The sequence below is a fragment of the Cetorhinus maximus genome, chromosome 5 (assembly GCF_964194155.1).
Source record: "Cetorhinus maximus chromosome 5, sCetMax3.hap1.1, whole genome shotgun sequence".
NCBI lineage: Eukaryota > Metazoa > Chordata > Chondrichthyes > Lamniformes > Cetorhinidae > Cetorhinus > Cetorhinus maximus.
In genome coordinates, this window is record NC_135883.1 from 142,039,488 (window position 1) to 142,055,393 (window position 15,906).

Below are 15,906 nucleotides of genomic sequence, written 5' to 3' on the forward strand. Positions count from 1 at the left end.
TCTGATCTTGGCCATGTTGGTGAGAACACCTCCAAAGCCACAGCAGGGAGGCATTGTCTGAGAAGAGTTATCACAAGGCTATTCACTCCATGATTTCCAACAGAGAACTAAATATTTAGATTAGTTCAAGCTTGGAGGTGAATGCTTGTCCACCTCATAGCTGCAATGGATTTGTAACCTGGAGAGACGAGGAGGAGAATTGGAAAGCAATATACGTTTTTCACCCTGTAACAAATGTTTTGTTTGCAGCTTTGGGAAGTTTACAACGACCGCAGATGCATTAGAACGTTTATTGGTAAGTACAATTCTGTTCTGAATGCAATGGGAATGGTCAGATATGCAAGCAAAATTGGTCATCCTAAATTGCCTGGGCAGAGAGGAGGACAGGTAATTTCAATTACTCATTTAAAAGTTGTAATTTCTTTTTTATTCGTTCACGAGATGCAGGCATTGCTGGCTAGGCCAGCATTTTTCACTCATCCCTAATTGCCCTTGTTGAGAGGGCATTTAAGAGTCAACCACATTATTGTGGATCTGGAGTCACGTGTAGGCCAGGCCAGGTAAGGACAGCAAATTTCCTTCCCTAAAGGACATTAGTGAACCAGATGGGTTTTTATGACAATTGACAATGGTTTCATGATTTAATTCCAGATTTTTATTGAATTCAAATTCCACCATCTGACGTGGTGGGATTCGAACCCGAGTCCCCAGAGCCTTATCCTGGGTCTCTGATTACCAGTCCAGTGACAATACCACTATGCCTACTACCCTACTTCTTAAAGAAAGCACGTATCCTGAATTATCAATTTACTAGATTCTTTTCAACAATTGCAATCTGAGCTATACCAGGTTAAAACCGTAACATTTCTGAGCATATGAACTTGTTTTCAGTGTGCACCACCCAAATGGGCTGCACTGAAGACTTCACTTAACAGTTTAAACGTAAAAGTAAATTTTTATTCATTCATGGTACATGGATGTCTGTTGTAAGGCCGGCATTGTTACCCAACCTTAATTGTCCTCGAGGAGGTGATGATGAGCTGCTGTCTCAAATGCAACTAAGGGGCTTGGTTGTAAGGATAGCAGATTTCCTTCCCTAAAGGACATCAGTGAGCCAGATGAGTTTTTATAACAATTGATGATGGTTGTCTTGGTCACCATTACTGAGACTAGTTTTATGTTCCAAATTTAATAACTGAATTCAAATTTTATGGTGGCAATTGAACCCATGTCCCCAGAGCATTAGCTTGGGCTTCTGAATTACTACCAATGACATCACCACTACACCACCATCTCCCCCTGAAGCTAAAGCAGTGCAGACCAAGACCTATTCAGTAAGGTGGAAATTCAGTAATTCCACAGATAATCCCAATTTGTTAAACTTTGTCCTACCAAAATTTTAAGATTTACCAAATAAATTTTTGCCCTAGTACATCACCTCCTGCAGGGACGTATCCATCAATGGGCCAACAGACCACCAGGCCTGCAAAATTCAAAGGGTCAAATGGATGTGATAACATTAGATGAAGAGGGCACTCAACAGTGTGTATACTTCTGCCATTAATTCAACATTATTACAATTAGGCAGCACTTCCTTGACGTTTTTCCCTGCTTTGCTTGATGCTTTGTAATGGCAAAACTGAAAAAAGAAATACTTTTATTAAGAGCTTCCATCTCACTGAAGAGGCTTCAGGCCAATCCACATGCAACAACCTGTTCTGAAAACTCTGCTCACATTTTTACAGCTGTAACAAATTACATCACAGGACCTGAGACAATCCACAACATTTTAAAACAATCAACAACATTCTAAGTAAAACAACTCTCAACATTCTTAAAAAAAAGTCTATTTGCCCTATCTCCAATGTTAATGGATCCTTTAAAAAAATTCCAGGATCCTGATCCACATCTTTGCCAAAATCTAATCAGTTCTTCTTTGGGCCACTGCCTAGCTGTGTATCAACTTTTGTTGAACTCCATCCATTAGTTTTTGAAATATATTGTTTACAGACAAATAGACTTACAGGGGTGATAACATTACTTCTGCTCACCATCAGTAATAATACGCTCCCTCTGTAAAATGGTTCCAGAATCTCATTGTTCCTTATCTCTTCAAAATGTATCAAAATGTAATGAATGGCCTGCCATTCACTTTTCTTTATTCCGTTTTCAAAACACACTACACATATGCTTGTATTTGTTTTTTCAGTACTCCTCACGCAATTTGGCTAATGCTTGATACCAATTAGTCTTCGTTTAAAAAAGAAAATTGGTAAATCAAATCATGGGGACAAGATAATGGACAAAGCTGCAATTTAATATAGTTAAAATGACTTTGCTATGCCTGTTAACATGGCCTGTTGCCATCTCATGCTAATGATGCAGAGCAGTGTGATTTTTAAAAAGCTATATTAAACAGCATTAACCATCTGAAAAAATCCCCCAAATTCCACCTAGGAGACCACACAACAAAACAATGAATTTGGAGGCCAAAAGCATACTTTAACAATAACTAAATAAAGTAGTGATGCTGCACAGCTGTTCCATATGTGCTAAGTTGGTTTTTTAAAATAATTTTGTTTACCATTTTTTAACCAATTGCAAAGTCAATCATATTGAATATTGTCAGGAGAAAGTCTACAAACAACAGAAAGCTGATTATACAACAGCCAAGTTTAAAAGGAGCATTATCATCAATTTGTTATGCAAAATTAAAATTCATGTGTAAAAGCAATCAAATCTTTAAGGGTCTCAGCATTCAAGCATTCCACAACCTTTACATTTTAATAGATTCAAAGGTGCACTTCATGCAAAGTTTGCAGTTTTTAAATGAATAAACATTCTAAACTGTGCGAAGGGTCCCACCTTTGATTGATGAGTGCAAGATGTAAAGCTTCGGTAACATGTCTCTTTTCAGCAATGGTCCTGTATTACCAAGCGACTGCTTGTGTACTGATTTATCTAAAAGATACTTTAAAATAAAAATCATTTTCCAGTGAATGAAACATTAAATGTGTACTGCATTGAATAAATCTGATTGTATAGAATGTATATTTAAAATTCTTATTAAAACATTTTTTAAAAGATGTCCTTTTCAAGGAGATTAGGAGTCAACATTAATGCAGTTGTTTTCAGTGTAAGAGGCAGACTTTGTTTTGTTTTACAGCCACAGTCAACAAAGATTATGTTCTGTGAATTTTGCCAAGAAACATTTATAGCCACTGATGTCATCAGTGTTAATATACATTTTTTTCCTCTTTATTTCTCTTTAAGGTCATAGTAAAGCTGTGCGAGACATATGCTTTAACAATGATGGCACCCAGTTCCTTAGTGCTGCTTATGACCGGTACCTTAAACTCTGGGACACTGAGACAGGTACGTAAAAATACTCTGTTTTAGTGTTTGAAATTCTCTAAGCATCTTGTATGATATGTACAGTGTGGGTTAACTGTATGAGTTTCAGCCATGGTTCAGTTGGTCGCACTCTTGCTTCTGAGTCAGAAGGTTCCGGGTTCATTTCCCACAAAAAAACAAGGCTGGCACTACAAGGGAGTGCAATGCTATCAGAACTGCCATATTTTGATGCAACATTAAACCGAGATCCTGTCTGACCTCTTAGGTGGCTGTAATTTAAAGAAGAGTCACTTGAGGGGAGTTATCCCCAGTCTCCTGGCCAATAATTATCCCTCAATCAACACCACAAGAACAGATTATCTGATCCTTATCACATTGCCATTTGAGCAAGTTTTGTTGCGCTCAGATTAGCAGCCACGTTTTCTACATTACTACAGTGACTACACTTCATAAGTACTTGATTGGCTCGAAAACACCTTGAGATATCCGGTGATCATGAAAGGCGCTATATAAATGCAAGTTCTTTTTTTACAGCTTAGTAAAATGTCACACTTCAACTAATTCCTATTTTAGTGTGGCAAATTCATAATAAATATCATCAACTGATTTTTTTGTCTATAAATCTATAATTTTCTCATCTGAAGTTTTTCTGTTTGGTGGGACCATTCTCAGGTCATGAACCCAATCACCGCAGCAGTGGGACTGCCAGTACAATCTTCTAGGAGGCGTCCAATTAAGAGGGCACCTCAGGGATCACCGTACAATTAGGGATGTACAATTTAGGAGAATGAAAGGCTATTCAGAGCATACAAATGAAAAGGCAGCCAGCAGCCTTCACTGTGTTTTCTGTGAGAGTGTTGCTGAGGCAAATTGGCCAAGGGAGGGCAGGACAAAATGGAGGAAACTGCAGCCACTTCTTCACCACCAGCACTATCCGTGACGTAAGCCTCCAGAATGTAATCATATTCTTTCAAGTCTCTGCCTGCCGATGACCTCAGGCTTGCCAATTTACATGCAGATTGCATATTATTTTCATGGCAATCGATCTCCCATTATGCTCTTGCCTCCTGTGAGCAGAAATTGCATTGCTCCTGCACTGTTGATAAAATTCCATTGCCCTCAGAAAATGCCTGCAAAATGCTTTGTTAACTACATTAATCAGTTTCCCACCACTGCTGGGCAGTTTGCCGTTAGCACACAGAAATCGCTTCCAGGAAAAGTGGGAGCATGTCAGCATGGAAACAGAAAATGCTGGAAAAATTCAGCAGGTCTGGCAGCATCTGAGGAGAGAGAAACAGAGTTAACGTTTCAAGTCCATATGACTTCTTCAGAGCATGTCGGCATTTTTGTCCAACAACATATTTTTCAGTTTTCCTTGTGCCCCCCCATCACCAAATCTGCCTCCAAGGGCATGGTAAAATTTCCCCCATTATGGGCTGGATTTTCATCTTTTGCAAGAATCAGAAAATTTCCCAGTTCAGCATACCTGCCTCGGGTGAAAGCGCCTACAAAGGCAGCATTTTTGTTCCTTTTTTAAAATTCTTTCATGGGATGTAGGCATCACTGGCCAGGCCAGCATTTATTACCCATCCCTAGTTTCCCTAGTTTGGAGGGCATTTAAGAGTCAGCCAATTTGCTGTGGGTCTGGAGTCACATGTAGGCCAGACCAGGTAAGGACGACAGATTTCCTTCCCTAAAAGACATTAGTGAACCAGATGGGCTTTTATGACAGTCGACAATAGTTTCATGATCATCATTAGGCTTCTACTTCTAGATTTTTATTGAATTCAAATTCCACCATCTGCCGTGGCGGGACTCGAACGCAGGCCCACAGAGCATTATCCTGGGTCATAGAGTCGTAGAGGTCTACAGCACAGAAAAAGGCCCTTCGGCCCATCGAGTCTGTGCCAGTCAAACAAGTACCTAACTATTCTAATCCCATTTTCCAGCGCTAGGCCCATAGCCTTGTATGCCATGGCATTACAAGTGCACATCCAAATACTTCTTAAATGTTATGAGGGTTTCTGCCTCTACCACCCTTTCAGGCAGTGAGTTCCAGATTCCCACCACCCTCTAGGTGAAAAAATTCTTCCTCACATTCCCTCTAAACCTCCTGCCCATTACCTTAAAGCTATGCCACCTGGTTATTGATCCCTCCACCAAGGGGAAAAGTTCCTTCCTGTCTACCACTACTACTACTTCTAAGTCCCTCATAATTTTATACACCTCAGTCATGTCCCCCCTCAATCTCCTCTGCTCCAGGGAAAATAACCCCAGTCTATCCAATCTCTCCTCATAACTAAAATTCTCCAGCTCAGGCAACATCCTGGTAAATCTCCTCTGCACGCTCGCTAGTGCAAATCACATCCTTCCTATAATGAGGATTCCAGAACTGCACGCAATACTTTAGCTGTGGCCTAGCCAGCACTTTATACAGTTCCAGCATAACCTCGCTGCTCTTATATTCTATGCCTCAGCTAAAAAAGGCAAGTATCCCATATACCTTCTTAACCACCTTCTCTACCTGTCCCACTACCTTAAGGGACCGGCAGACATGCACACCAAGGTCCCTCTGATCCTCAGTACTTCCCAGGGTCCTACCATTCATCGTGTATTCCCATGCCTTGTTTGTCCTGCTCAAGTGCATCACCTCACACTTATCTGGATTAAATTCCATTTGCCACTGATCAGCCCATCTGACTAGCCCGTTTATATCCTCTTGTAACCTAAGGCTATCCTCCTCGCTATTTACCACCCCACCAATTTTTGTGTCATCCGTGAACTTCCTGATCAACCCTCCTACATTCAAGTCTAAATCATTTATATATACCACAAACAGCAAGGGACCCAACACGGATCCCTGTGGAACCCCACCGGACACAGGCATCCAGTCACAAAAACACCCCTCGACCATCACCCTCTGCTTCCTGCCACTTAGCCAATTCTGGATCCAATTTGCCAAATTGCCTTGGATCCCATGGACTCTACCTTCGTTATCAGTCTCCCATACGGGACCTTATCAAAAGCCTTGCTGAAGTCCAAGTACACTACGTCAAATGCATTGCCCTCATCTACACACCTGGTCACCTCTTCAAAAAATTCAATCAAATTGGTCAGACATGACCTCCCCTTAACAAAACCATGCTGACTGTCCTTGATTAATCCCTGCCTCTCCAAGTGTAGATTAATTCTGTCCCTCAGAATTGCTTCCAATAGTTTCCCCACCACTGAGTTAGACTGACTGGCCTGTAGTTCCCTGGTTTATCCCTTCCTCCCTTCTTGAATAATGGTACCACATTGGCTGTCCTCCAGTCCTCCGGCACCTCTCCTGTGGCCAGAGAGGTATTGAAAGTTATTGTCAGCGCCCCTGCTATCTCCTCCCTTGTCTCACTCAACAGCCTGGGATACATTTCATCCGGGCCTGGAGATTTATCTACTTTTAAACCTGCCAGACCACTTAGAACCTCCTCCATTTCTATGCTAATTTCTTTATTTATATCACAGTCCTTCTGCCTGATTTCCATACCCACGTCATCCCTCTCACTTGTGAACACCGACACAAAGTACTCATTTAGAACCCTACTTATGTCTTCCGGCTCCACACACAAATTACCACTATGGTCCTTAATGGGCCCTACTCTTTCCCTAATTATCCTCTTACTATTAATGTACTTGTAAAATAACTTTGGATTTTCCTTTATTTTACCTGCCAATGTTTTTTCATGCCCCCTTTTTGCTCTCCTAATTTCCTTTTTAAGTTCCCCCCAACACATTTTATACTCCTCTAGGGCTTCTGCTGTTTTAAGCCCTCAGTATCTGCCATAAGGCTCCCTTCTCTTTATCCAATCCTGTATATTCCTCAATATCCAGGATTCCCTGGATTTGTTGGTCCCACCATTTGTCTTTACTGGAATATGTTAGCCCACCATTTGTCTTTACTGGAATATGTTGGCCCTGTACTCTCCCTATTTCCTTCTTGAATGAGTCCCACTGCTCTGATGCAGATTTACCTGCTGAGCTGCTCCCAGTCCGCTCTGGCCAAATCATATCTGACCTTATTAAAATCGGCCTTCCCCCAATTTAGAACTCTGATTTCTGGGCCATCCTTGTCCTTTTCCATAACAACCTTGAATCTAACGGAGTTATGATCACTATCTGCAAAATGCTCCCCCACTGATACCTCGGCCACTTGCCCAGCTTCATTCCCTAAAATTAAGTCCAGGACCACCGCCTCTCTTGTAGGACGTTCTACGTACTGGCTTAAAAAGCTCTCCTGGATGCATTTTAAGAATTCCGCTCCCTCTAAACCTATCACACTATGACTAACCCAGTTAATGTTGGGGAAGTTGAAATCCCCCACTATTACTACCCTATTATTTTTACACTTCTCTGAAATTGGCCTAGATATCTGCTCTTCTATTTCTCTCTGACTGTTTGGGGGCCTATAGTACACTCCCAGCAATGTGATTGCTCCTTTTTTGTTTTTCAGTTCTACCCATGTGGCTTCATTTGAGGAGCCTTCTAAGATGTCATTCCTCCTTACTGCTGTAATTGATTCCTTGATCAATATTGCGATACCCCCTCTTTTACCTCCTTCCCTGTCTCGCCTGAAGACCCTATATCCTGGAATATTGAGCTACAAATCCTGCCCCTCTCTCAACCATGTCTCTGCGACAACAATGACATCATACTTCCATGTGTTAATTTGTGCCCTCAACTCATCTGCCTTATTTGTCAAATCCTTGCATTAAAATAAATACCATCCAACCTTGCCAAACTCCTTTCTGCCTTAACTGGCCTATAATTTCTATGCCTTCCAGACGCACTTGCTCTGTTTTCTAATTTTGGCTGTACATCTCCCCCTGCTGAACCTCCTCTCAGGATCCCATCCCCCTGCCAAGTTAGTTTAAACCCTCCCCAACAGCACTAGCAAACCTCCCCACAAGAATGTTGGTCCCATTCCGGTTCAGGTGCAACTCGTCCGCCTTGTACAAGTTCCACCGCCCCCAGAAATCTAAAGCCCTCCCTCCTGCACCATCTCTCCAACCACGCATTCATCTGGACTAACCTCCTATTTCTATACTCACTAGTGCGTAGCACCAGAAGTAATCCAGAGGTAACTACCTTTTGAGGTCCAGTTTTTTAATCTGTTTCCTAGCTCCCTAAATTCTGCTTGCAGGACCTCATCCCTCTTTCTACCTATGTTATTGGTACCAATATGTACCACGATCTCTGTCTGTTTGCCCTCCCCCTTTAGAATGCCCTGCAGCCGTTCAGTGACATCCTTGACCCTGACACCAGGGAGGCAACATATAGCCTGCTCTCGCTTTCTCCCCATACCTTTTGATCCCTTTCGCCCCAAGAGTCATATCTAACTGCTTCTTGAAAACACACAGTGTTTTGGTCTCAACTACTTTCTGTGGTAACGAATTTCACAGGCTCACCACTCTCTAGGTGAAGAAATTTCTCCTCATCTCAGTCCTAAATGGTCTACCCCATATCCTCAGACTGTGACCCCTAGTTCTGGACTTCCCCACCATCGGGAACATCCTTCCTGCATCTACCCTGTCTAGTCCTGTTAGAATTTTATACGTTTCTATGAGATCCCCCCCCTCATTCTTCTGAACTTCAGCGAATATAATCCTAATCAACTCAATCTCTCCTCATATGTCAGTCCTGCCATCCCAGGATTCAGTCGGGTAAACCTTCGCTGCACTCCCTCTATAGCAAGTACATCCTTCCTCAGATAAGGAGACCAAAACCGCACACACTATTCCAGGTGTGGTCTCACCAAAGCCCTGTACAAAGACACCAGGTCTCGTTGCACATTCCCCTCTCTCAATTTATAGCCATTCAGATAATAATCTGCCTTCCTGTTTTTGCTACCAAAATGGATAACCTCACATTTATCCACATTATACTGCATCTGCCATGCATTTGCCCACTCACTCAGCTTGTCCAAATCACACTGAAGCATCTCTGCGTCCTCCTCACAGCTCACCCTCCCACCCAGCTTTGCGCCATCTCCAAATATGGAGATATTACATTTAACTCCCTCATCTAAATCATTAATATATATTGTGAATAACTGGGGTCCCAGCACCAATCCCTGCGGTACCCCACTAGTCACTGCCTGCCATTTGGAAAAAGACCCATTTATTCCTACTCTTTGTTTCCTGTCTGCCAACCAACTTTCTATCCATCTCAATACACTACCCCCAATCCCATGCGCTTTAATTTTATACGCCAATCTCTTATGTGGGATTTTGTCGAAAGCCTTCTGAAAGTCCAAATAAACCACATCCACTGGCTCCCCCTCATCAACTCTACTAGTTACATCCTCGAAAAATTCCAGTAGATTTGTCAAGCATGATTTCCCTTTCATAAATCCATGCTGACTCTGTCCGATTCTGCCACTCTGGAGTCATACCATCCTGGAGTCACGACTACGGCCACAGAAACATCTTTGTTCCCCTTACTATCAAGTCTCCTACCACTATTGCTCTTCCCCTCTTTTTCCTTCCCGCCCTGTGCAGCTGAGCCACTCACAGTGCCATGAGCGTAGCTGCATTCCCCAGAGGAACCATTTTCCAACACAGAAAAACGGTTCTCGAGCGAGATGCACCCTGGGGATTTCCTGACTACCTACCTGACACCTTTCTTCTGACTGATGGTCAGCTGTTCCCTCTCTGTCTGCACTTCCGTAAGCTGTGGGATGACCATGTCTAAAAACGTGCTATCCACGAAACTCTCAGCCTCGCGGATGCACCTCAGTGCCTCCAGCTGCCACTCAAGCTCCAAAACTCTGAGCTCAAGTAGCTGAAGCTGGTGGCACTTCCTGCACACGTGGTCAGTCAGAGCGCAAGGAGCATCTAGGACTTCCCACATGTTGCAGGCGGTACATAACATGGGACTAAGCTGCCCTGCCATGCCTCTAGTTGAACAAAATCCTCACTTTAAGTTAAATACAGTAAACAAACGTTAAATTATTTATGTACTTTAACTAAAAACTAGAACCCTTACCTTTCCTTAGCTTAATCTATTTTAAACTGGAGAAAAACACTTACCCACTACTCGCCAATCAGCTCTCACCTTTGGGCTGACGTCACTTTTTGAAGCTTCCCCGCACTCACGCTGGTTCTGATTTCTCCGCCACACTCTCGCACTGTCTTGTTATTTTCAACAAGAACTCACTACAAGACACTCTTCCCAGACTGCTTCACCGCAATGCTGACTGCAGGACATTCTTCCCAGACTGCTTCACCGTGATGCTGACTGCAGGCCACTCTTCCCAGACTACTTCACCGTGATGCTGACTACAGGACACTCTTCCCAGACTACTTCACAGTCACTGGATTATGAGTCCAGCAACAATACCGCTACGCCATCGCCTCCCCCTAAAGCGGGTGCTGATGGAGTCAGGCCGCTGCCTCCAGATACAGTTCAGAGACAGCCACAAGGGTTGCCAGGTGTGGAGGCGGGCTATTTAAAAGGCCCTGCTTTGAGCTTTGATCCCGGTTATAATCAAAACAGTTGTGCCCTCGAGCCCTCATTATACATTATTGATTGGGAACCGAGACCTCCATTAAAGTGCTGAAACAGCTGAGCCCCAGGGAAAACATTGCTTGACTGACGGCTCTGACTCTCTGATCTCTTCTGTCAATTTCACAATTTTTATTTACACAAGATAGAGGTTCCAAGTGCTTGCAGTTTCTGCTATTGATACTGTAAAGGGCCTGGGTGATACTTTTATAGGGCAGTAGTAAAATCATTTTTTTACAATTGAATTACTTTTTTTAAAGCTTTTTTAACATATCCTATTGTCATTATAATGTTCATTGGTTCTACACAGAGTGAATGAGCATGGAAGTGCCATAGCTTGGCTTGGATGGTGTGAGGGCCATGGGGGTGTGTGGAGGAGCATAACTTGGCATGGGGACATGGGTAAGACATTTTGAACTTGCCTTTCAAAAGGTCCCTTCATGCAGACTGGTTCACGACACATCTGAGGTGAACCATGACTCTGAAAAGCCAGCCCACCTCCATCAAAATTCCTGAGGATGAGGGTATGCCTATCCCCACAATGGAGCCGGCCAGGTCAGGAGTGCAGGGTACAGGCTCGTGACCTGAACCAGCCGGCACCCTTGAACAGCAGTGAAAATCAGAAACCCCAGAAATGAGGTCAGGGATTCTGGAATCAGGCCACGGCTGCCATTTTCACCCCTCCACAGAGTCTCCTCGACTCTCATGAAAATCCAGCCCTGTGTCTCTCACCTAGTTCAAATTAAGCTTTTAAAAACAATCATAGATTGGTTACAGCACAGAAGGAGGCCACTCGGGTCTGTGTTGGCTCTCTGAAGTGCAGTTCACCTGTTCCCCTGCCCTTTCCCCTTAGTCCTGTAAATATTTCCTTTTTGTACAATGATCCAATTCCTCTTTGAAAGCCTCAGTAGACCCTGCCTCCACCACAATCTCAGTCAGTGCATCCTAGATCCTAACCACTTGCTGGATGAAAAGGTTTTCCCTCATGTTGCCATTGCTTCTTTTGCCAATTACCTTAAATCTGTACCTTCTGGTTTTTTTATTTTTTTGTTCTTTCATGGGATTTGGGGGTTGTTGGTTAGACCAGAGTTTCTATTGCCCATCCCTAATTGGCCTCGTGAAGATGGTGGTAAGCCGCCTTCTTGAACTACTGCAGTCCATATGCCGTAGGTAAATCCACAGTGCTAGGGAGGGAGTTCGAAAATTTTGACCCAGCGATACTGCAGGAATGGCGATGTCGTTCGAAGTCGGGATGGTGTGTGGCTTGGAAGGGAACTTGCAGGTTTTGGTGTTCCCATGCATCTCCTGCCCATGTCCTTCTGGGTGGTGGAGGTCATGGGTTTGGAAGGTGCTGGCGAAGAAGCCTTGGTGAGTTGCTGCAGTGCATCTTGTAGATGGTACACATTGGTGCAGCCAATTTGTGGTGTTGGTGGAGGGAGTGGATGTTAAAAGTGGTGGATGGGGTGTCAATCAAGCGGCTACTTTGTCCTGGATGTTGTTGAGTTTCTTGAGTATTGTTGGAGCTGCACTCATCCAGGCAAGTGTAAGTATTGGATCATACTCCTGACTCGTGCCTTGTAGATGGTGGACAGGTTTTAGGGAGTCAGGAGAGTTACTCACCGCAGGATTCCCAGCCTCTGACCTGCTCTTGTAGCCAGAGCATTTAAATGGCTAGTCAAGTTCAATTTCTGGTCAATGGTAGCTCCCCCAGGATGTTAATAGTAGGCGATTTAGTGATGGCAATGCCATTGAATGTCATGGGGCGATGGTTGGATTCTCTCTTGTTGGTGATGGCCATTGCCTGGCACTTGTGTGGTGTAAATGTTATTTGCCATTTATCAGCTGAACCCTGGATGTAGTCCTGGTTTTGCTGCATATGGGCACGGACCACTTCAGTATCTGAGGAGTCGTGAATGGTGCTGAACGTTGTTCAATCGTCAGCAAACATCCCTAATTCTGACCTTATGATGGCGGGAAGGTCATTGATGCAGTTGAAGATGGTTGGGCCTAGGACGCTACCCTGAGGAACTCCTGCAGTGATACCCTGGAACTGAGATGATTGACCTCCAACAACCACAACTATCTTCCTTTGTGCTATGTATGACTCCAACCAGTGGAGAGTTTTCTCCCTGATTCCCATTGACTCCAATTTTGCTAGAGCTCCTTGATGCCACACTCAGTCAAATGTGGCCTTGAAATCAAGGGCTGTCATTCTCACCTCATCTCTTGAGCTCAGCTCTTTTATTCATGTTTGGACCAGGGCTGTAATGAGGCCAGGAGCTGAGGGCCCTGTCAGAACCCAAACTGAGTGTCAAAGAGTAGATTATTGCCCACAACAGTTTCTCCCTATCTACTCTGTCCAGACCCGTCATAATTTTGAATACCTCTATCAAATGTCCTCTCAATCTTCTATTCTCCGAGGAAAAGAGTCCCAATTTCTCTAATTTTTTTGTGCAACTGAAGTTCCTTATCTCTAGAACTATTCTTATGAATATTTTCAGCATCCTCTCTGATACCTTCACATGCTTCCTAAATTGTGGTGCCCCAAATTAGGCACGATACTCCAGTTGAGGCCAAACCAGTGTTTTATACAGGCTTAACATAACTTCCTTGCTTTTATACTCTGTACCCCTATTGATAACGCCCATGAAGCCACATGCTTTATTAACTGCTCTGTCAACCAGCCCTGTCACCTCCAATGTTCTATGCACGTATAGACCGAGCTCCTTCTGCTCCTGCACCGCCTTTGAAATTGTATTTTTTATTTTATAGTGCATCGTTGTGTTCTTCCTACTAAAATGAATTACTTCACACTTGTCTGCATTAATTTTCATCTAGCACTTGTCCGCCCTTTCCACCAACCTGTCTATGTCCTTTTGAAGTTCTACACTATGCTCCTCACGATTCACAATACTCCCAAGCTTTGTATCCTGGCCTTCCTCCAGTCTAAAAAACAACAGTGTGCCACTACTTTGTTTCCTGTCACTCAGCCAATGTATCTATGCTGCTCCTGTCCCTTTTATTCCATGGGAATCGAACTTTGCATACAAGTTTGTTGTGTGGCACTTTATCAAATGCCATTTGGAAGTCCATGTACACCACATCAGCATTATCCTCATCAACCCTCTCTTTTGCCTCATCAAAAAACACGAGCCAGTTAGTTAAACACAATTTTCCCTTAAGAAATCCATGCTGGCTTTATTTAATTAACCCCTATTTGCCCAAGTGAAAATTAATTTTGTCCCAAATCATCGTTTCTAAAAGGTTTCCCACCACCAAGGTTAAACTGTAGTTGCTGGGTTTATCTTTACACACGCCTTTGAACATGGGCATGGCATTTTCAATGTCCAGTTCTGTGGCACCACCTCTTGGGTTGAAAGTTGGAAAGGTTTGGCCAGTGCCTCCACATTTCCACTCTCACTTTCTTCAGTATGTTCACGGCACAGACGTGTATCCAGGATGGTATGTTGCAAGGTGCTGGGGAAAGATTGTCAATGAATATCTGCAGAGCATCGTGAGGTAGGAGAGTGAACATCCAAAGGTTGTGGTGCACATTGTTACCAACGACATAAGTAGAAAGAAGGATGTGGTCCTGCAGTCAGAATTTAGGGAGCTAGGTAAAAAGTTAGCCTGCAGGACCTCAAAAGTAGTAATCTCCAGATTACTCCTGGTACCATGCGTGAGTAAGTATAGAAGTGGGCAGAAAGGGCAGAAGAATGCATGGCTGGAGAAATGGTGCAGAAGGGAGGACTTTCAGTTCTTGGTATCTATCTCTTCCTACATACTCTTAAACCGCAGGGTGACTGCATCTATAAACATGCTATCCACAAAGTTCTCAACCTCACGGATGTGCTGTAATGATGTCAGCTGCTGCTCAAGTTCTGAAACCCAGAGCTTGAGCTGCTGCAGCTGACGACACTTCCCGCACATAGGAAATGTCCTGGAGTTCCCACGTGAAACAGGATGTGCACTCCAGGGTTCTGCCATTCCTCTATCTATTAGATAATTACCACTCCTAAAAAAAGACGCACCGGCTACTCACTCCCCTTCTTCTGTTGTCACGTAAATATAGGGAAGTTATTTAAAATGCTTTTCTTAACCATTATTTTTAAAAAAGCTTTTTTTAAATTTCGTAGCTCGTTAGGCTAACTTTGGAGAAAGGAAAACAAAGCTAAAGTACTCACCAGCCAAGTAACTCACAGCTTTCCTATGATGTCACAGTTTGAATTTTTTTTCTCCCCCTCACTTCAGTGACCCTGACCTGCTTCACTGTGATCCAGTCCTGCTTCACAGTGATCCTGACCTGCTACACACCCTCTTCCGGTCTGCTTCACAGTGACCCTGACCTGCTGCGCACTCCTCCCAGCCTGCCTCACAGTGATCCTGACCTGCTACATCCTCCTCCCGGTCTGCTTCACAGTGATCCCGACCTGCTGTACACTCCTACTGATCATAATATGTAGCTATGATGCCTATAGCTCTGTAGTTGATGCAGATTTGAATGCTGATCCAAAATTTATAATTACAGTAAGTTTTGTTAAAAAGGTTCTAAACATGCACCTCCAGGCCACAAAAAAATCTTCTCATCTCTTGTAATTGCACCCCTCTCAACCCACCAACCTGTTACAGTTGTGTCAGCTCCATAAAGACGAATGAGCTGACAGCCATCAATGGTTCAGCACTTGCAGCTCACTGTGCAAATTGAAATATGACCGGACTATAAAAACATGTTGATGTGAGACTTGAGTTCCATATAGGCCAGACCCTGTTAGCACATTCGATATCCCTTCATAGAGGAAATTATTGGATTTTGGAATCATAAAGCACAGAGGAGACTGTTCAGCCCTTCATGAAATCATGTTCTTTGAAATTGCTGTCCATTTAGTTCCACTCCCAACTATCTGCCCACAGCCCTACAAATTTCTGCTTTTCAAGTATTTATCTAATTCCCTTATGAAAATTGCAATTGAATCTGCTTCCGCCACTTTTCTAGATAGGCTACCTATGCAC

General features: G+C 43.4%; 1 protein-coding gene across 1 annotated transcript in view; it reads left to right on the top strand.

Moving 5' to 3' along the window:
• cdc40 (cell division cycle 40 homolog (S. cerevisiae)) overlaps positions 1–15,906 on the top strand; it is a 159,915-nt gene that overhangs the window by 77,023 nt on the left and 66,986 nt on the right. The window contains exons 9-10 of the mRNA XM_078542583.1: positions 250–295; positions 3,274–3,375. Of these exons, the coding sequence (XP_078398709.1) occupies positions 250–295; positions 3,274–3,375 (148 nt within the window). The remainder of the gene's footprint in view (positions 1–249; positions 296–3,273; positions 3,376–15,906) is intronic.